Source organism: Rhinoraja longicauda, chromosome 10 (genome assembly GCF_053455715.1).
Source record: "Rhinoraja longicauda isolate Sanriku21f chromosome 10, sRhiLon1.1, whole genome shotgun sequence".
Lineage (NCBI taxonomy): Eukaryota > Metazoa > Chordata > Chondrichthyes > Rajiformes > Arhynchobatidae > Rhinoraja > Rhinoraja longicauda.
Window position 1 is genome coordinate 36,756,220 of NC_135962.1, and position 21,268 is coordinate 36,777,487.

At 40.7% G+C, this 21,268-nt stretch overlaps 2 protein-coding genes across 2 annotated transcripts in view; both read left to right on the forward strand.

Annotated features, from left to right (window-relative positions):
• Window positions 1–21,268, forward strand: part of gmfb (glia maturation factor, beta) — a 449,169-nt gene that overhangs the window by 251,407 nt on the left and 176,494 nt on the right. The gene's annotated exons all lie outside the window — the stretch shown is intronic.
• The window catches only part of gch1 (GTP cyclohydrolase 1), a 33,738-nt gene that overhangs the window by 8,170 nt on the left and 4,300 nt on the right, over window positions 1–21,268 (forward strand). The window contains exons 2-5 of the mRNA XM_078406658.1: window positions 14,384–14,493; window positions 17,775–17,830; window positions 19,567–19,598; window positions 21,087–21,171. Coding sequence (XP_078262784.1) covers window positions 14,384–14,493; window positions 17,775–17,830; window positions 19,567–19,598; window positions 21,087–21,171 — 283 coding nt within the window. The remainder of the gene's footprint in view (window positions 1–14,383; window positions 14,494–17,774; window positions 17,831–19,566; window positions 19,599–21,086; window positions 21,172–21,268) is intronic.

A 21,268-nucleotide genomic window follows, 5' to 3' on the forward strand; every position in this document is an offset into this window, starting at 1 on the left:
ACCTTTAAATGCCTTCCATTGCATGTCCACCGTCAACCCTTTCAGCATCAATCGCCAGTCTATCTTGGACAATTCACGCCTCGTACCCTCAAAGTTACCTTTCTTTAAGTTCAGAACACTTGTTTCTGTATCGACTTTGTCACTCTCCATCCTAATGAAGAACTCTACCATATTATTATCACTCTTGCCCAAGGGCCCTCGCACAACAAGACTGCTAACTAACCCTTCCTCATTACTCAATACCCGGTCTAGAATGGCCTGTTCTCTCGTTGGTTCCTCGACATGTTGGTTTAGAAAACCATCTCTCAAACATTCCAAGAAATCCTCTTCCTCAGCACCCCTGCCAGTATGGTTCACCCAATCTATATGTAGATTGAAGTCACCCATTATAACTGCTGCACCTTTAGTGCACGCATTTCTAATTTCCTGCTTGATGCCATCCCCAACCTCACTACTGCTGTTAGGTGGCCTGTACACAATTCCCACTAGTGTTTTCTGCCCCTTAGTGTTTCGTAGCTCTACCCATATCGATTCCACTTCCTCCAAGCTAATGTCCTTCCTTTCCACTGCTTTAATCTCCTCTCTAACCAGTAACGCTACCCCACTTCCTTTTCCTTTCTGTCTATCCCGCCTGAATATAGAATATCCCTGGATGTTGAGCTCCCAGCCTTGGTCACTCTGGAGCCATGTCTCCGTAATCCCAACTATATCATAATCATTAATAACTATCTCCACATTTAATTCATCCACCTTATTATGTATACTCCTTGCATTGAGACACAAAGCCTTCAGGCTTGTTTTTACAACTCTCTTACCCCTTATACAATTATGTTGAAAAGTGGCCCTTTTTGATTTTTGCCCTGGATTTGTCTGCCTGCCACTTTTACTTTTCACCTTGCTACCTGTTGTTTCTACCCTCATTTTACACCCCTCTGTCTCTCTGCTCCTGCTCCCATCCCCTTGCCACATTAGTTTAAATCCTCCCCGACAGCACTAGCAAACACTCCCCCTAGGACATTGTAGTATAAGAAAATAACTGCAGATGCTGGTACAAATCGATTTATTCACAAAATGCTGGAGTAACTCAGCAGGTCAGGCAGCATCTCGGGAGAGAAGGAATGGGTGACGTTTCGGGTCGAGACCCTTCTTCGTCACCCATTCCTTCTCTCCCGAGATGCTGCCTGACCTGCTGAGTTACTCCAGCATTTTGTGAATAAATCCCCCTAGCACATTGGTTCCATTCCAGCTCAGGTGCAGACCATCCTGTTTGTACTGGTCCCACCTCTCCCAGAACTGGTTCCAATGTCCTAAAATTTTGAATCCCTCCCCCTTGCACCATTTTTCAAGCCACCTATTCACTTTGTTGTCATCATTGTTGTCATCCATTAAGATTTGTACCATAACCGAACATTTGTGTCATTGTCTATCGGAGTGAAGACAAGAGACCACTTTTTAAGTGAAGTGAATTTGGATGTGATTGGAGTAAGACTAAGAAAGAATTCAAAACTGGAAGGAGAGGTAACAGTTTAAATTCTGAATAATTTATTTGCAAAACCTATTTAATGGAATAGCATAGTGACTGTGGATAGTGGTTTAAACATGCTGATGTAATGTTAAATCAAATCCAACCCAATTAATTTATGTCTACTAAACCGAAGGATTGGAATTGAATTTATTACAATGGTTGCTTACAACAATGTTTAATACGATTACACTTTGCAAGGAAGGGTGCATAGTTAATCTTCGTCTTGTGACCAATATTACAGAATTTGTGGTCTGTATCCTCTGCAGATTGTAGTTTGCATCTCCTTGCATTTCCTCAATGTGGATAAAGTGCGGTTAGTGCCTTGCTTTCTCATACACATGCATTATTGACAGTTGTACAGGGCCCTAGTGAGACAGCACCTGGAGTACTGTGCAGTTTTGGTCTCCAAATTTGAGGAAGGATATTCTTGCTATTGAGGGCGTGCAGCTTAGGTTCACTAGGTTAATTCCCGGAATGGCGGGACTGTCGTATGTTGAAAGACTGGAGCGACTAGGCTTGTATACACTGGAATTTAGAAGGATGAGAGGGGATCTTATTGAAACATATAGGATTATTAAGGGATTGGACACGTTAGAGGCAGGAAACATGTTCCCAATGTTGGGGGAGTCCAGAACCAGGGGCCATAGTTTAAGAATAAGGGGTAGGCCATTTACATAAGGAGATGAGGAAAAACCTTTTCAGTCAGAGTTGTAAATCTGTGGAATTCTCTGCCTCAGAAGGCCGTGGAGGCCAATTCTCTGAATGCTTTCAAGAGAGAGCGAGATAGAGCTCTTAAGGTTAGCGGTGTCAGGGGGTATGGGAAGAAGGCAGGAACGGGGTACTGATTGAGAATGATCAGCCATGGCCACATTGAATGGTGGTGCTGGCTCAAAGGGCCGAATGGCCTACTCCTGCACCTATTGCCTATTGAGACACAATCTTTTGAGAATGTGCTCTCCCTTTCAAGCAAGGATTACACTGCTTTTGTGCACACAAGAATCTCAAAAAGAGAATTATTCATGAAATGTGGATGTCGCTGGATATGCTGGGATGGGATTTATTGTCTATCCCTCTAGTCCATTAAGTAAGGAAACAGCTAAGAGACCAAGAGAAATTGTTGGATCTGGAGTCACACAAGCAGACCAGGTGAGAAATTATGTTAGTTAATCGGATATGTTTAAATGATAAACTGGCAATTTCATAATTAACATTCTTCTACTAACTTTTTTTCGTTTGATTTCATAGCTCCTTTATGTAATTACAGTAAACCCTTGTTTAACTGACATCTTTACAATGGATTTTGGTTATAGTGGACGGACTTACTGACAACTAGCACCACCTTCCTGGCTGCTTACAGCCCAGCCACACCCGCTTGTGCTCCTTTCCGGCCACCCACAGTGCATCCAGGTGCTTCCGGACCTTCTACCACCACTGTCGGCCCACACAGCTTCCTCGGCCGCCTCCTGGTAGTGCCTGCTGCTGACACCCCCACCGCCGACGCTTACCTGCACTCCTGCGACCATTGACTCCTTTGATCCTAGCCTCTACCCTGGCCCCAGCAGGCCAAGGCTATCAACCCACCTTGATTCCAGGCCCAGTTCCAGACAGAATCTGAAGAAGGGACTTGACCCGAAAAGTCACCTATCTGTTCTCCACAGATGCTGCCTGACCTGCTGAGTTATCCCAGCACTTTGTGTCCCTTTTGTGTATTAACCAGCAACTGCGGTTGTATGGTTCTCCTACTTATACAATGCTAATACCTTACTCGGTTACAGCGGATAATGTGCAATGACACACACTTGCCCCCCTTCACCTTCCCCCCCTCCCCCACATGGTCCGTTATAAGAAGGGTTTACTGCATTTGAACTTAGTCTCCAGCTGCCGTGATGGAATTCAGACACAAAATGCTGAGTGCTCAGCGGGACAGGCAGCATCTCTGGAGCGAAGGAATGGGTGACATTTTGGGTCGAGATCCTTCAGTCAAGACCCTTCGTCACCCATTCCTTCTCTCCAGAGATGCTGCCTGTCCCGCTGAGTTACTCCAGCATTTTGTGTCTACCTTCGATTTAAACCAGCATCTGCAGTCCTTTCCGACACATGGAGTTGAGACTAACGTCTCTGGCTGCTGGTTTAGTAACTTATCCACTACTCTGGCAAGTAAGGACAATTTTTATAACCTCAATTTGACAGGAAGTGACGTCCCCTTGACCATGTACTTATTTAGTATTCTTGGATGAGAGAATGAAATATTTATACTGATGAGCCAAAACATTATGACCACCTGCCTAATATGCTGTTGGTCCTCCTTGTGCTGCTAAAACAGCGCCGACCCTCCGAGGCATGGACTCTACAAGACCCCTCAAGGTGTCCTGTGGTATCTGGCACCAAAACATTAGCAGCAGATCCTTCAAGTCCTGTATGTTACGAGGTGGAGTCTCCGTGGATCGGACTTGTCGATCCAGCACATCCCACAGATGCTCAATCGGATTGAGATCCGGAGAATTTGGAGGCCAGGGCAACACCGTGAACACTTCATCATGTTCCTCAAACCATCCCCAAACAATATGTGCAGTGTGGCAGGTCGCATTATCCTGCTGAAAGAGGCACTGCCATCAGGGAATACCATTGCCATGAAAGGGTGTACCTGGTCTGCAACGATGTTTAGGTAGGAGACATGTGTCAAATTGACGTCCACATGAATGGCCAGGCCCAACGTTTCCTAGCAGAACATTGCCCAGAGCATCACACTCCCTATGGCTTGTCGTCTTCCCACTGTGCCTCCTGATGCCATCATTTCCCCAGGTAAACGGCGCACACGTACATGGCCATCCACGTGATCTAAAAGAAAACGGGACTCATCGGACCAGGCAACCTTCCACGGCTCCAAAGTTCTGTTCCCGTGCTCGTGTGCCCAATGTAGACGCTTTTGACGGTGGACAGGAGTCATCAAGGGCACTCTGACCGGTCTGCGTCTACGCAGCCCCATATGCAGTAGGGTGCGATGCACTGTGTATTATGATGCATTCCTCCCGTGACCACCATTAAAATTTTCTGTGACTTGTGCCACAGTAGACCTGTCGGTTTGGATCAGATGGATAGCCTTCATTGCCCTCACGCATCGAAGAGCCTTGGGCACCCATCACCTGGTTTGTGGTTTGTCCTTCCTCGGACCACTGTCGGCAGGTACTCACCACTGCTGACGGGAGCACCCCACAAGCCTTTCTGTTTCAAAGATGCTCTGACCCAGTCGTCTGGCCATAACAATTTGCCCCTTGTCAAAGTTGCTCTGGTCTTTACTCCAGCCCATTTCTCCTGCATCCAACACATCAACTTCAAGAACTGACTTCACTTGCTTAATATATCCCACCCCATGACAGGTGCCATTGTAACAAGATAATCAATGTTATACACTTCACCTGTGAAGGGAGATATCTATGATGAACTTCTCCAATGCCTCCAGTCTACTGGCACAATCTGTGGCCATCTGACGAAAGAATGTTTGAAGATCAAAACCTCAAACCCATCATCTGAAAATAACCTCTATCCTCTAATATACTTCTGAGACTTAGACCAGCTCTTATTTTCCTATGAGATGAGGTGGGAACGCACTTCGCATCCGCTCCATGGGCGTGCCCTGTACTGTTGACTGTTTGCTGACTTTCCCTTGCTTTTTTGTATCTCTCTAACGTATTCCCTCTAACGTATTCTTGTGTTTGATCGCAGGTGAGGTGATTAACTTCTGATTTATTCTGCTTTCTCTTGTGCGTAATCGCAGATTTTCAGCTTGTTTTTTGTATGCCAGTCTACACAAACTCATGGTGATGAATATGCTGCACGCGGCACTTTCCACATCATCATTGTGACCACATTTCAACAAGTGCTTTATCAGATGCACGTTCAAGAAACATTCCATGATACGTGCAGATGTTCATTGTTCCCTTCTGTATGTTGAACTCAAAGAATCAAACCCACGAGGCTTTCACTGGGTTAAAGCAGGGAATAAAACAGATACATTTGCTGTATTAAGGATTGCAGACTGAGCTGCCACTTGGGAGATCTCCCCAACATTTCTGCTTTTCAAGAAAGGAGCGAGAGAGAAAACGGGGAATTATAGACCAGTTAGCCTGATATCGGTGGTGGGGAATGTGCTGGAGTCAATTATTAAAGAAGTAATAATGGTGCATTTGGAAAGCAGTAAAAGGATTGGTCCAAGTCAACATGGATTTATGAAGGGGAAATCCTGCTTGACTAATCTTCTGGAATTTTTTGAGGATGTGACAAGTAAAATGGATGAAGGAGAGCCAGTGGATGTAATTTATCTGGATTTTCAGAAAGCTGATAAGGTCCCACACAGATTAGTGGGCAAAATTAGAGCACATGGTATTGGGAGTAGGGTATTGACATGGATAGAGAATTGTTTGGCAGACGGGATCCAAAGAGTAGGAATAAACGGGTCTCTTCAGACTGGCAGGCAGTGGCCAGTGGAGTAGACAATAGGTGCAGGAGGAGGCTATTCAGCCCTTTGAGCCATTCAATGTGATCATGGCTGATCATTCTCAATCAGTACCCCGTTCCTGCCTTCTCCCCATACCCCCTGACTCCGCTATCCTTAAGAGCTCTATCTAGTGCCTCAATGCTTGGTTCTGAGGCCGCAACTATTTACAATATATATTAATGATTTTGATGATGGAATTAAAAGTTACACTAGCAAATTTGCAGATGACACAAAGCTGAGTGGCAGTGCGAAGAGGCTGTTAGGAGGTTGCAGGGTGACTTGGATAGGTTGAGTGAGTGGGCAGATGCAGTATAATGTTGATAAATGTGATGTTATCCACTTTGGCGGCAAGAACAAGGAGACATTATTATCTCAATGGTGTCAGATTAGGAAAAAGGGAAGTGCAGTGAGACCTGGGTGTCCTTGTACACCAGTCACTGAAAGTAAACATCGAAGGTATTTATTCACAAAATGCTGGAGTAACTCAGTGGGTCAGGCAGAGATGCTGCCTGACCCGCTGAGTTACTCCAGCATTTTGTGAATAAATACCTTCGATTTGTACCAGCATCTGCAGTTATCTTCTTGTACTGAAAGTAAACATGCAGGTACAGCAGGCAGTAAAGAAAGCTAATGGCATGTTGGCCTTCATAACGAGAGGATTTGCGTATAGGAGTAAAGGGGTCCTTCTGTAGTTGTACAGGGCCCTTGTGAGACCACATCTGGAGTATTGTGTGCAGTTTTGGTCTCCTAATTTGAGGAAGGACATCCTTGCTATTGAGGCAGTGCAGCGTAGGTTCACGAGGTTAATCCCTGGGATGGCAGAACTGTCATATGAGGAAAGATTGGAAAGACTGGGCTCGTATTCAATGGAAATTAGAAGGATGAGAGGGGATCTTATAGAAACATATAAAATTATGAAAGGACTGGGCAAGCTGGATGCAGGAAAAATGTTCCCAATGCTGGAGGAGTCCAGAACCAGGGGCCACAGTCTAAGAATAAAGGGGAGGTCATTTAAAACTGAGATGAGAAAAAACCTTTTCACCCAGAGTTGGGAATTTGTGGAATTCTCTGCAGTAGAAGCCAATTCACTGGATGAATTTAAAAGAGAGTTAGATAGAGCTCTAGAGGCCAGCGGAATCAAGGGATATGGGGAGACGGTAGGCACAGGTTATTGATTGTGGATGATCAGCCATGATCACAATGAATGGCGGTGCTGGCTCGAATGGCCAAATAGCCTCCTCCTGCACCTAGTTTCTATGTTTCTTCAGCGTTACTTGGCTCATTTTATTATCAAATGCTCCATCGGCGTTGATGGCCCTCATACTTATCACAAGTGGCAGCTCACTTTGCAATCACTAATTCAGCAAATGGCTAATGCTTTATTCACAGTCCTAACCAACTGATCTGCAAGGAAAGTCTTGTAGAAATGAGTAGGAAGGAACTGCAGATGCTGGTTTACACCGAAGATAGACACGAAATGCCAGAGTAACTCAGCGGGACAGGCAGCATCTCTGGATAGAAGGATGGGTGACGTTTCGGGTCAAGACACATCTTCTATCCAGAGGTGCTGCCTGTCCCGCTGAGTTGCTCCAGCATTTTGTGTCTATCTTCTTGTAGGAGTGAGTTATTTTTATTTCAACACGTTGTCTTCTACTTGTGAGATTAGAAATGAAAACAAAATGAATATCCCATTGAACTGGAGGGGTAAGTGAAAAAGCGGAGTTGGGAGTGTTTGCAGAGTTAAGGAAAGCATGTCTCACTCACGCAGCTTTCACCCAGTTCTGTGTAATGATGTATCAGTGTAATATCGTTCATTTAGTGTTTCCACTCTTGGGTCCACAATAGCGTTGATAAGCTACTCGCACGGCTTTGTATCCATTTCTTCTGTAACTGGGGTGTACACTGAGTTGTTTGCAACAATCCAGACAGTTGCCATATCAACCCGTTGTCTTTCTGTGATGCAGTTTCTGAAAATAACTGGTAAAGTCAAACTTAATCACAATTTCTTGAAAGGTACAGTGTCATCATGCTTGTTGTTTTATATCCTGAGATGATTGAAATTCTGTTTGTGAACATAACGTTGCGGAAATATTTACAGACTTGTAATTGTTTTAGCTCATGCTAAACTGATCACCTTGTGTGACAATTGACGCGTTCTTTCACCATTAACTGTAAGAAAGATATGAAAAATCTCCAGTTTCACCTTTAAATAATGAGTTAGATGATTTATTTGGCAGCTTAACCACAAACCCAAATGACTAAAAATCATGTCTTTGTTAATTCCAGCTATCACATTATAAAAAATCAAACAATACCACATGATTAAGTAATGTATCATGGTGTTTCCAGCCATGGATAAACAGTGTTTGCTATCATGGATATAAAATACTGCTAACATTTAAAATGGTAATGAACCTCTACAATTGTTATAAACATCCATCTTCATTAATGTCTCTACCTCACTGACCTGTTTAAAACTCTAATCCCACAACAACAACATTGACAGTTAATTCCCCTGGTAAAATACTTATGTATGAGAGCTAAAAGACTTGGAAACAACATCTACCTCTCTGTTACCAGGCTTCTGAATTATTATTCCAAATGCTAGGATACTGCCTAATTCTCGTCCACCTCGTTGTAGACATTGGACTTTTTTCTCGGGGATGGTTCTGTTACAAAGCTGAGAACTCTCTTCTGTGCTCTGTTTCTTTCCCTTCACTGTTCCTATTGTATTGAGTTTGACTTGATTGTATTTATGCATAGTAACATCTGATTTGATTGTATTGATTCACAAAATGCTGGAGTAACTCAGCAGGTCAGACAGCATCTCAGGAGAGAAGGAATGGGCGATGTTTCGGGTTGAGACCCTTCTTCAGACTGATGTCAGGTGGGCAGGACAAAGGAAGGAAATAGGTGGAGACAGGAAGATAGAGGGAGAACTGGGAAGGGGGAGGGGAAGAGAGGGACAGAGGAACTATCTAAAGTTGGAGAAGTCGATGTTCATACCACTGGGCTGCAAGCTGCCCAAGTGAAATATGAGGTGCTGTTCCTCCAATTTCCGTTGGGCCTCACTATGTCACTGGAGGAGGCCCATGACAGAAAGGTCAGACTGGGAGTGGGAGGGGGAGTTGAAGTGCTCAGCCACCGGGAGATCAGGTTAGTTAAGGCGGACTGAGCGAAGGTGTTGAGCGAAACGATCGCCGAGCCTGCGTTTGGTTTCGTCGATGTAAAGAAGTTGACATCTAGAGCAGCGGATGCAATAGATGAGGTTGGAGGAGGTGCAGGTGAACCTCTGTCTCACCTGGAAAGACTGTTTGGGTCCTTGGATGGAGTTGAGGGGGGAGGTAAAGGGACAGGTGTTGCATCTGATTTGATTGGGTAACATGCAAAACAAAAAGCTTTGTATTGTACCTGGGTACACATGACAATAAACCTAAACCAACAGACCATTCTCAAACCAACTAAAGGTGCCAGCGACACCCAAGTGGGATTATTAATAAATATGCACGTAAATTATATCCTGTCTCAGTGCACTGTGGATGGTTTGATTGTAATCATGTGTAGTCTTTTCACTGGCTGAACAACACACAACAAAAAAGCTTTTCACTGTACCTCGGGACACGTGACAATAATAATCTAAACTATTAGAGCATTAGAATAAGGTGTTAGCCAAGTGAGAGTTTCTGTTCACTGTCAGGTATAGAACAGAAGCCAAGAACCTCATAATACCAGCTAACAAGTGAACATCTTTTAAAGTAATGAGTTTGGCTCCTAGTTTGTCATTCTAGACACTTGGGGAATGGGCATGTCAGAAGTACAGCCACAAATATCTTGGCAAAAATCAAATTTGGAAATTAAAAACTTAAAAGATTGTGGTAGCAAATGGATTGTGTTGGGGCAGAGATGCTAATATTCAAAGAAAGATGGGCAAGCACCTCAAATATAGAACTAAGATCACAGATAGTTTGATCCACTGTTCTGGGAGGCAAGAGGTTGGAGTTTGGTGCGACCTGAAAAGAATATTATCAGTCTTTTCAATTTTGGTTGTGGAAAGTTATGGTACATCCAAGACGAGACAAGTAATCTGATAGCAAAGGTGATGAAGTGGATGAAAGAAGAGATTTTTTAAAAAAATTGTTATGCCAGACATGCTGGCTTGAGGACCTTTCATGCTGCATTTGGTGAGTTATATAGAAGCTTTTTCTATTTTAATGTAACAATAAAATTAATTTATTAAGTAATTGGAAACTACAGCAGAAATGAAAATAAGTAGAGCATTTATAAGCACAGATAAACCATGCATTCACACTACTCTCATTAATATATTTTGAAATGGCATGATTGTGGTTACAAATTTATATAAATGAGTGAACATATTGTAGTAATATTGTATACTCTTTTTGAAATGTAACCCATAATCCCATAAACAGCTGTTTTGTTTGAAGTCTGTGATTGACAATAAAAAAAACCTGTGCACTTAATAGTTGCTATAATTACAGCCTAAATGAATGGATTTATAGACAGGAAATTAGCATTCTGCTTTGATGTTGTGAGCAAGAAATAATAATGCATTTGTGAAAAATGGATGGAGCCGGAAGAGAATAATCTTTGCAATGTTGTTGGTAAAGCGATTTTCCAAGATACTAAAGGTGAATGGTTTGAATATATTGAAAATCATTTAATTAAATTTCCCAACATTTAACCGTTTATTTAACCTGTACTTTTATTAAATTATTCAGGAGTTTTGCTCAAGATATTAATTTTCTACAAATGTAATTGAGGGAATTAGAAGTTTTGCATCAAGAAAATGTGTAGCACATTGTTACCATTGTATTTAAAATTCAGAGACATTTATTTATAGTTCTCTAAAAATATTTAAAATTCTATTGAATAATACATTGGTTTTTGTGGTTAAAGAAGGTTTTCTGCCACTGTTCTAATGCTCTTGTTATATTGTCCTTGTCAGAAAAGTCAAGGAATGTATATCAAAAGATGTTGGCAATTAGTTATGTGCTTCATTTTTGGGGAGTATTTTGGGAATACACTAAATTGAAAGAAGTGCAAGGATTTTTTTTTGTGAGGGGCAGAATGTGAAACAGACTGGAGCCTGAGGAATAGTAAGTATAGGTGTGAGAACAATTTGGATTTGAGTTCAAGTGTTGTTGGAAAAGCAATGCAGATCAATAGCAATGGTATCACAGAGTCCGGATACTTGAAATAAATGGAGGATGCTGATGAGTTTCAGATAGGAGCTGGTGAAGACATATTGAGGAGAATTGTGGATGTAGCCCAGTCAATCATACAGGCCAGACTTCCCACAATTGACTCCATCTACACTTCACGCCATCTCAGGAAAGCAGCTGACTTTTCACCATGGTTGTCACTTTTCCACAATCCCGTCGGGCAGAATATTGAAAGAGCACACTACCAGACTGGAGAACAGCTTCATCCCCCCCTGTTATCAAACTGTCCTTTCGTAGACTACTACCTTGCAGTTCATTTCTCCTCTATCTCATGAAGATCATGGAGACTTTCTCTGGAACTGGTGTGCTGCAATGCTGAGAACTATAATCTGCATTCTGTACCTCTTCCTTTGCTTTACCCATTATAATGGAGTTTGACTTGATTGTATAATGATAGTATTTGGATTCTATTTAAACAAATATTCCGATTTGTTTGGAAAGCATGCAAAAACATTGCTTTTCTTTGTACCTCCGTATCGTGATAATAATAAACTTAAATTTTTGAGTAATAGTGGAATTGAGGTGAAGGTGGAAACATTTCTGACTAGCATCAAGGATTTTTGTTGTTAAAATGGGATTTCTGCAACTTTTATTTCCCTATTAGATTGTTCCTTTTATCAGAAGAATAAATTACTTCATTGGAAGATGGTCTCAGTTAGTTATGAGTTTAAATTTTGAGGAGTGGAGTGAATGCTTTGTTTTCTTTTGGCAGTACAAAGATCTCCTTTCATCTTAACAGTCTGACTTCTTGAGTATTCTCTGCTGGTCGCCCAGTCACCAAGATCTGATTCAAAATTATGAATACCGATTTAAAAAAAATTAAAGTGAAACTGGGTTTAACATTAAAGTTATCGTGATTTTTTTAAAAAATGTTGGCGTATTATTGCACTGATCAATATTCCAGTGCAATAATTTCTGTGTCATTTCCAGCCAACAAAATGACTTCTCAGGAAATTATGACCCCTCTGCTGGTATTTTGAAGTCCAGTTCCTGTGAGGGATCAATGTTCAGTTGCCATTGGTATCAGCCGCCATTCCATGCTCACTTATCTACGGTGAGGTATTGCACTATGTAGCTGGCTGGATCACCATTCAGTCATTTGGTCAATTAATTGGAAGAGACAGCATAAAAGACATGCTATTTAGGCTTTAAAGGTTTCAAAGGTCTTTTATTGTCAGGAGGTGCAGATCCAGAGCAAGCAAGATCATGAGGGACCCCTGCCACCCCAGTAACGGACTGTTTCAGATGCTACGGTCAGGCAAACGCCTCCGCTGTCACGCTGTGAAAACGGAGAGGATGAGACGGAGCTTCTTCCCACAGGCCATCAGGACTGTCAACTTTGATAACCCCAGAGACTAAATTTTTGTCGACACTTTTTGTGCTATGTTTAGTAACTTATTAACTTTATTTATATGCTGTAACTGTAATTATTTTTGTGCACAACCCGCAGGCATTGCCACTTTCATTTCACTGCACATCGAGTATGTGTATGTGACAAATAAATTTGACTTGACTTGACTTGACTTGAATTAAGGTACAGTGATATGTGAATTACCATACAGCCATATGGAAACAAAAGCACCAAGTTACACAACGGCATGAAAGTTAACATAAACATCCACCGCAGTGGATTCCCCGCATTCCTCACTGTGATGGAAGGCAAAAAAGTCCAAGCTTCTTCCTTTTATTCTCCCGCGGTCGGGGCAGTTGAACCATCCGTCGGGGCGATCAGAGCTCCTGCGGCCTAAGAGTTCCTGAAGTGGGTCTCTGACCAGAGACCACGAGCTCCGTGATGTTAAGTCCGCAAGCACCCACGGTTGGAGCTCCGAGGTCGATCACTGGCAAAGGGATCGCATGCTCCACGATGTTAAAGTCCCTTAGGCTCCCCGCGGTGGAGCTCTCAAAAGTCGGCCTCCAGCAAAGGCCGGCAACTCCTCGATGTTAGTCCGCAGTGCGGACGGAGATACGATACGGAACAAAATAGCATCTCCGTCGTGGTAAGAGATTAGAAAAAGTTCCCCCCAACCCCACCGCATATAACAAGCTAAAGAACACTAAAAACATACATTTAACACATACTGTACTATTAAAGCACAAAGAAGGAAGTGACGGACTGTTTGTGAGGCAGCCATTGCTGGCGCCACCTGGTGTTACACACTTCAGTATAAGAATTTGCTTGTTTGTTATGTACTTTTACTTTCCATTTCATAATTTCTGTACAATTGGTGTGCTGACTCAAACACAGTCACTCATTCTACATCCACATCTGCATCACATCCTCGCTGGGAAAATATGATATACTATTGTGAAATTGAGGTGGCCTATTTAAAAACATTTTCCACTTACACAATCTTTTAGATTTTCAAACCTCTAGAACAGTATGTTAAGTTTTCTTGGGTCAATTTGCAAATAATGATTGAAAAACTTGTTGGTATTTTTATTTTGCAAGAAAGACTGAAGAACAGAAGTAACGGAATAAAACTCCAGTTAAGAATTAAAATGAGACTAGATTGTAACCTTAAAGGTGCCATGGTTTTAAAAATACATATACACATTTTTGTGTAAGGTAAACTCCCACATATTATGGCACTGGTCATTATTCTGATGCAATAATTGCTGCATCAATTCCTGCCAACAAAATGTTTACTCGGGGAAACTTGACGAATTCAGTGCCTGAGGTGTCACAACAATGAAAGTGATTTTTTTTTTCTTGCTGACTGCCGTGTGATGCTTTGGCAAATGCTTTTGGAAAGTCCAAACACCACTTCTCCCATGACATCTCCATATGTTGGATCTGGTTTAAAGTAGTAAGTCTGGTTTGTCACATTTGCCTTTAATAAACACATGTGGCCCCACTAATTTTTGCTGTTCATTCCAACTTAATTTTGTCCTTGGAAGTTCATACAAGTTCAACATTTATGTTGCCACTTTATACATGCTCCCCTTTATTTGAACTTGGGTGTCATTTTTATGATCTTTCAGTTCTTTGACTTCATTTCTGTATCGACAGCAGATTGAAAGATTACCACACTGTGACTGGTAATTAATTCATAACAAAAAGTGTACTTGATCTAATGTGTTTTTGGATGTTTGACAGATGACATGTCTTTTCATCCCTAGATATTGTAAACAATGCCATATTTGATGAGGACCATGATGAGATGGTAATAGTGAAGGACATTGACATGTTTTCCATGTGTGAACATCATTTAGTCCCATTTATTGGAAAGGTAAGCAACACAAAATTCATTTTAAATTGAGAGGCTGATCTCAGTATTATGTCACTCTGTAGTTGTGAGATTGCGCATAAACATGGGAAACGTGACGTGATCATAGCTTCTGAACTTTGTTTTTGTTTAGAAGAAATGTAAAAGGTTACTTTTCAATGGAAATAAGGTTAATTCACTCCCCTATTTCCAGAACATTTGAAAAGTTCTTGACATTTATTTCAAAATACTTTGCTGAGAACAAGGAATGCTTCAGGGTAGACATCACTTAAATAAACCAGATCACAATAGACATAACCTTTTCTACTGTCACCTGCACATTGCAGCAGTAAGCTGCACGAAAGGATTATGTGTCTTTGCAAAAGGATTGTGTTTCCATCTATCCTGGATCATGACATTTTATTTCAGTTCTCTTCCTTTTAAATCTTGGGAATTACTCCAGCAAAATATGTATCATCCTGGGATAGAATCTTAATTTGGTGTTGAGCGGCACACTTGAGATGTTTTGCTACAAATGATGACTGTCTTTGACATTAAAGTTAGAACATCACATGTGCTCTCAGGCAGGGGAGGGATTGTGCAATGACAGCTCGGAGAGAGGTTATGAACCCTTTTTTTATGCCTTTGATTTTTTTTTAAATGTTCCCTATGTTTAAATTTTTAATGTACAGAAATTAATTAATTTTATTATTAAAGAAAACAATCCATTTGCTGGTACTTGCATTCCTAAAGGAGGAATGAAATGTAATGGGCTGATATTATCTAGCCTCTCAGCTAAGATTTCTTGTACTGCACTCTGGACTTGGTGCTGAGACTCTTCAGAGAGTGTACCAGCACCTTCATCGTCTAAGGCTTGTATTGCAGCAATCAGGCATGAAAGTTAATGGTAGACTGACCTGCAAAGTGGCCTTTTGTTGGAGCTTCCCTCACAAGCTCTTTGGCCCAACATGCCCATCTACATTAGTCCCACCTGCCTGCGTTTGAGCATATCACTCTAAGCCTGTCCTATCCATGTACCTGTCTAAATGCTTCTTAAAGTTGAGATAGTAACTGCTTCAACAACCTGCTCCGGCCGCTCATTCCATACACCCACCACCAAGTGTGTGGAAAATGTTACCCCTCAGGATCCTATTAAACCTTTTCCCTGCCCTTACCTTTAACCTTTGTTCGCTGGTTCTCGATTCCCCTTCTCTGGGCAAGAGACTCTGTACCTAATCTATTCCTGTCATGATTTTATACACCTCTATAATATCACCCCTCATCCTTCTGCGCTCCAAGGAAAAGAGTCCTAATCTGCTCAACCTCACCCTATAGCTCAGGCCCTCGAGTCCTGGCAACATTCTTGTTAAATCCTCTCTTTGCCCTTTCCAGCTTGACAATATCTTTCCCATAACATGGTGCACAGAACTGAATACAATACTCTAAATGCGGCCTCACCAACATCCTGTATAACTCTACATGTGTATCGATTTTCTGTCATGCAAAATGGTACTGGTCATTTATTTGTGGAGATGATATGTTGAGTTAATGTACAATTTACCAGAATGGCTGCCTGGATTAGAGGCTATTTGCTACAAGGAGACGTTGGGTTTTCTCTGGAACGCTGGAGGTTCAGGGGAAGCCTGATAGAAGAATATTTAAAAAAATTATAACATTCACTTACATTGGCTGGCCCTGTACAGATACCTTGAGGGTAAATAAGATGAAAAATTCTTCAGATGTGTTCTATTTCTTTCTCCAGGAAAACCTGACCTACTGACCACTTGCAGCAAAACACAATATGCTGTAGAAACTCAGCAGGTCAGGCAGCATATGTGGAGCGAATGGATAGGCAACATTTCTTCAGACCCCCCACAATTTCAGTTTTTTAAAAAAGAATTCCAGTATTTACAGAATTTTGCTTTTTGGGCTAATGAATCGTAACCGCTCTATTATTTGTTGTTCCCCTTTTTTTAACTCTAGACTTAATTATTCAGGCCACAGCAGTTGGTGTGTATTTCTTATGTGATTATAGTTAAACTCTTACTCCTGTGCAGAATTATAATGATATTCTGAAGTTGGATTTGGATTTTGTCAAGTTCAGGTCTTACTGAAAGTCACAAGCACAAGGCAAAATTTAAGAAAATCTGCTTTCACTGTGGATGCTTAGAGCTGGACTTGCTGTTGCAAAACTCTTCTTATTAGGGGAGAGAGCAGGAGCATGACACATAACATGAGTGACAAAAACCTAACATTAAACAGGGAGGATGTAGTGCACAATACAACAATAAGTTACTTTAAGCTTTGCGGTTTCTTTGGCAGTCAAGGTTTAGGCAAAAATCGATTGTGCTTAAAATGCATACCAATTTACTTGATTGTCAATTAACCTTCAAATGTCTTTGAAGTGTGGGAGGAAACCGGAGCACCCGGAGAAAACCCATGCAGGGTTGTGTTTTATATTTATTTTTGATGCTCATAAACCAGTTACCAATATAATCTATTAAATGTAAGATTCTCTACCTTTGAAACTCTCTCCTTTTTTTCCAGGTTTCAATTGGTTATATACCAAACAGAAAAGTAGTAGGAGTGAGCAAGTTAGCCAGGTAACTAGGCCTGAGGGCTTATGTGAGAGAGAGAGAGAGAGAAAGATGCAACAAATGGAACTTTGTAGAAACTCTGGTTTCAGTTGGGTGCTTGCTATTCCAGTCAATCGGAATTGGAGCCGGCACGTATTGAAACAAAAGCTGCATTTCTCCAATTGTTGTTATCTGTGGCAATACCCTAAGTCTTTGGTTTGACAGAAGATAGATGATAATATAACTGCTGTAATATGCTGCACGTATATCTGTAAATTTTCTTAATTAAACAGTTTAATCATATTTAATAGTGCAATATTACATTGGTATAATCAAAATGCTCCCAGATGTCACTGCTGTAGACATGCATGGCCAATGCATTACTGGAAATCTTTTGTAATGTATGTTCTGCCAAAGACTTGAGAGATATGGCTGTTATTAGCTTTAGAAAATCAGAGTTCCTTATAGTTTAGTTCATTGTCTTGTAGTTGAATGAGCACTTTTCCCTGGAGCAGTATTACTCACAGCTTGCTATTTATTCCAAAAGGCTGCTTACGATTGCATGGTCATCCCATTGCACACATTTGGCCTCATACTGACTCGGGACCCATCAGAAAATGTCAGCATCTCCTTTGTGTATAGATATTTCAATTTTGACCTGGCTGAGAAAGTTCTCGGTCCCTTCTGTGTGTGGTCAGATGTAGTCAATGTCTTCTTTCCGTTCTGTAGGTACATATAGGTTATCTACCAGAAAGACGGCTCCTTGGTCTTAGCAAGCTAGCCAGGTAAGTCGTGATTAGCCGTGAATGAGGATCAATAAGGATACCTTGGCTCCAAATCATTACCTACAATTTTGATCTTACACTTTCCTCAAGTGGAGCAAAAATAAATGTTAAATACATCAGACAGTAAATAACGTCTTAAATTATATATGTATTTTTTAAAATCAGGAGCAATCCATGACCCATTTTGGATTCTGGACAGCCTTAAGATATATATGAATGCTAGGTTATTGAGAAGATTCAAGCCTGAGATCAATAGATTTTCAGACATTAAACAATTGTCAGGAAAGTGTTGTGTTAGAGGATGAGCCAGAATCCTAGTGACAGAACACTTATTTCCATTACTTTCACGTATATATCTAAAATCTTTTGCTGGTTATTCATTTTGACAGGAGCTTGAATTTGATTTTGTGATTTTTATGTCAGATGTTTTTGATATTTACCCCTCGGGGAAAGAGGGAGATGTTCCAACTGATCCTGCTTTTGATCAGTGAGCATGAATCAATTGTTAGTGCAGTTATGTAATGCTGGATGATTTGTTCCACTGTAAATACATCGGTTGATTATCGGTGATTATTGACATTTTGTAATGAATTCATTATAATTTATTTGATGATTCCCACTGAATATTTTTTTCCTGGATATTGCCTTCTCCATTTTCTTAACCAAGATTTAAATTGCTAAAGTTTCCAGGGTAATATTTGCCAACTCCCACCTGAAATGAAAATATTTTGATCCAGAATTGTCAGCAGTAACATCAAACAGGAGAGAAGGACAAATTGAAATATCCCTTATGTTGCAGCACCCATTGAAACCCACCTGGTACAATAGATTCCAAAGATGACTCCAAAATGACCTATGCTAAGTAACCAAGAGCTGATTATCTGAGTGAAGAAACCATACCAGTAGTTCAAGCTGAACATAGACACAAAAAGCTAGAGTAACTCAGCGAGGCAGGCAGCATCTCCTGGGAGATGGATGAGTGACATTTCGGGTCAAGATCTTTTGTATTTTGCTCAGGATTCCAACATCTGCAATCTCGTGTCTCCAAAGATTGTTCCTCATCTGCCTTAAAGGTGCTTATCTGAACACCTCTCTCCTTGTGAGATTTCACAAGATTTCCCAAATTGTCACCCATTCCTTCTCTTCGGAGATGCTGCCTGTTCTTCTCAGTTACTCCAGCTTTTTGTGTCTGCCTTCAGTTTAAACCAGCATCTGCAGTTCAAACTAACCTTTTTATGCGATGCACACAAAGTTTCATAATTTGCTGTTACTATTTCAGCGATATTTTAATTGATATCGATCATTCATGGAGCACCGACTTATCTTGCATTAAGATGGACCCCATAAATATGAAATAGATACAATTTATTAAACTAAAATAATGCATATTAACTCAATTTATCGTGTCTTGTTTGTTGCTAGGATATTTCTTTTGACTACATGCAATCAAAGCAAGTTATACAAGTATTATTAGAAAGCTTTTTCTCTAATGCATTTATCTGAGTTTTGCATAAGAGATGTCATTTCAAAATACAGATATCATATTTTCTCAAGGATAGTGATATTAAACGTAGAGAAATTATAACATTAAGATTTGTTCAGCTGCCCTTAGATTAAAAAAAATGTTCATGAATTGAGTAAAAAAAATGTTTGTTTGTCAAAAGTTACTGAAGCATTGCTATTTCACCTGTGTACTTGTTTAAATGATGTACTCATCCTGAATTTTGATTTTCCAGAATTGTTGAGATTTACAGTAGGAGACTTCAGGGTAAGTGGTTAATTAATAGTCAAACCAGTTTAATTCAATTTGCATCTTAAATCAAGGGATTCTGAAAGAATTTGCTAGGGTAGATGGCAATAGGATGTTTCTAACATGGGAAATTCTTTTAAATCTCACAAGGAGAGAGGTGTTCAAAGAAGCACCTTTAAGGCAGATGAGAAGCAATTTCAGGGACACAAGGTTGCAGATACGAAAGTACTGAAGGAGCTTACTGGGTCACGTATTATCTGGGAATGGACAGACAACGTTTTAGGATGAGACCCTTCTTTAGCCTGAAGTTAGGGGGAGAAAGCTGGAAAAGAGGTAGGGGTGGACAAAACCTGGCAAATGATAAATGGACACAGGTGAAGAGGGTTTGATTGGCAGGTGGGCAGAGTAAGTGACAGACTAGAGATGAGAGGAGGTGTAGGGACAGGTTTCAGATCTTGATTTTTTAATATTGAAAAAAAAAACAATTGTTGGCCTGTAATCTCAAGCTCATATTTTATCTTGTCCTATGAGACACAATGGGTTTCACGGGAATTGCCCCTTTGTGTCATATTTTGTTTTCCACAACGTTCTTTACTCTTTATCCTTTTACATATTCCTCAGTCTATTGCTGTATTCCATTCAGAAACACAAGGAAAGATTGAAGGACTTGCACGATGGCTTATTGTATGGCACATGCAGGAAAGCTATATCTCAATTAATGCACTTGTTTAGCTAATTTCAGTAGTTGGAGGAAGGTCAAGAAACAATGAAGCAGGAGAGCAAGTGTGAATAGCACACAGAATAGAGGATACATCAAGGAGATGAGAGAAAACCCAAGATAGAAATGAGTTAGCGTGAGAGACATTGAGATCAAGTGTGTCTGATGTGGGAAACATGCAGCACTTGCATGCAGTGCTGCACAGCACATGCATGCAGAACTTCCTTCACGAAAGTTGTAAAGAATTTACAGAAAGTGAAAATGGGCAAAAGTACAGATGTCCTGGGTTCTTTTCTTTTTGCTGTATTTTGTGTGACTGCTGAAATTTCGCTCGGTGTTGTGCCGAGTGACAATAAAGTGTTGTTATGTTATGTTATGTATGTTATGCTAAGCCAAGCACTCTGAAGGAGACTCTGTTCTTACCAGACTTGAGTTCTTCAAACTGCTTAATTAATTAAAAATTAGCTTAATACTTGTGCTGCACTGTAAGAGTTAGAAATGAATGTAATACAATCTTAAAGGATTATTCCTTTTTTGTATGAGTGGTGAATGACATGTATAATTGGTTAAATGAGCCCATTTAAATAAGAGTTTAATATACTTGTGTGGTGATACATTATTAAAATTATCTTTTGCATGGAACTGATCACGCTAATATAAATTAGGAATTTAATTGTATTAATGTAATATTGAAAAAGCATCGTTAAATACATCTCCAATTTCCCACGTTCATGTAATAACTCCCTTTGCTTTCTTTCTCACGGGTACATTGTTCTGTCCATTTGCAGTCCAAGAGCGTCTCACCAAACAGATTGCTGTTGCAATCACAGAAGCTTTGCAGCCTGCAGGAGTAGGAGTTGTAGTTGAAGCAACGTAAGTGTTGGACACAGAATTAGCTGGGAAACGCTAAGCCGTTTTTATTCTCTATGATAATTGTTTGTACAATTTAAAAAAATGTTGTTTGACTCTA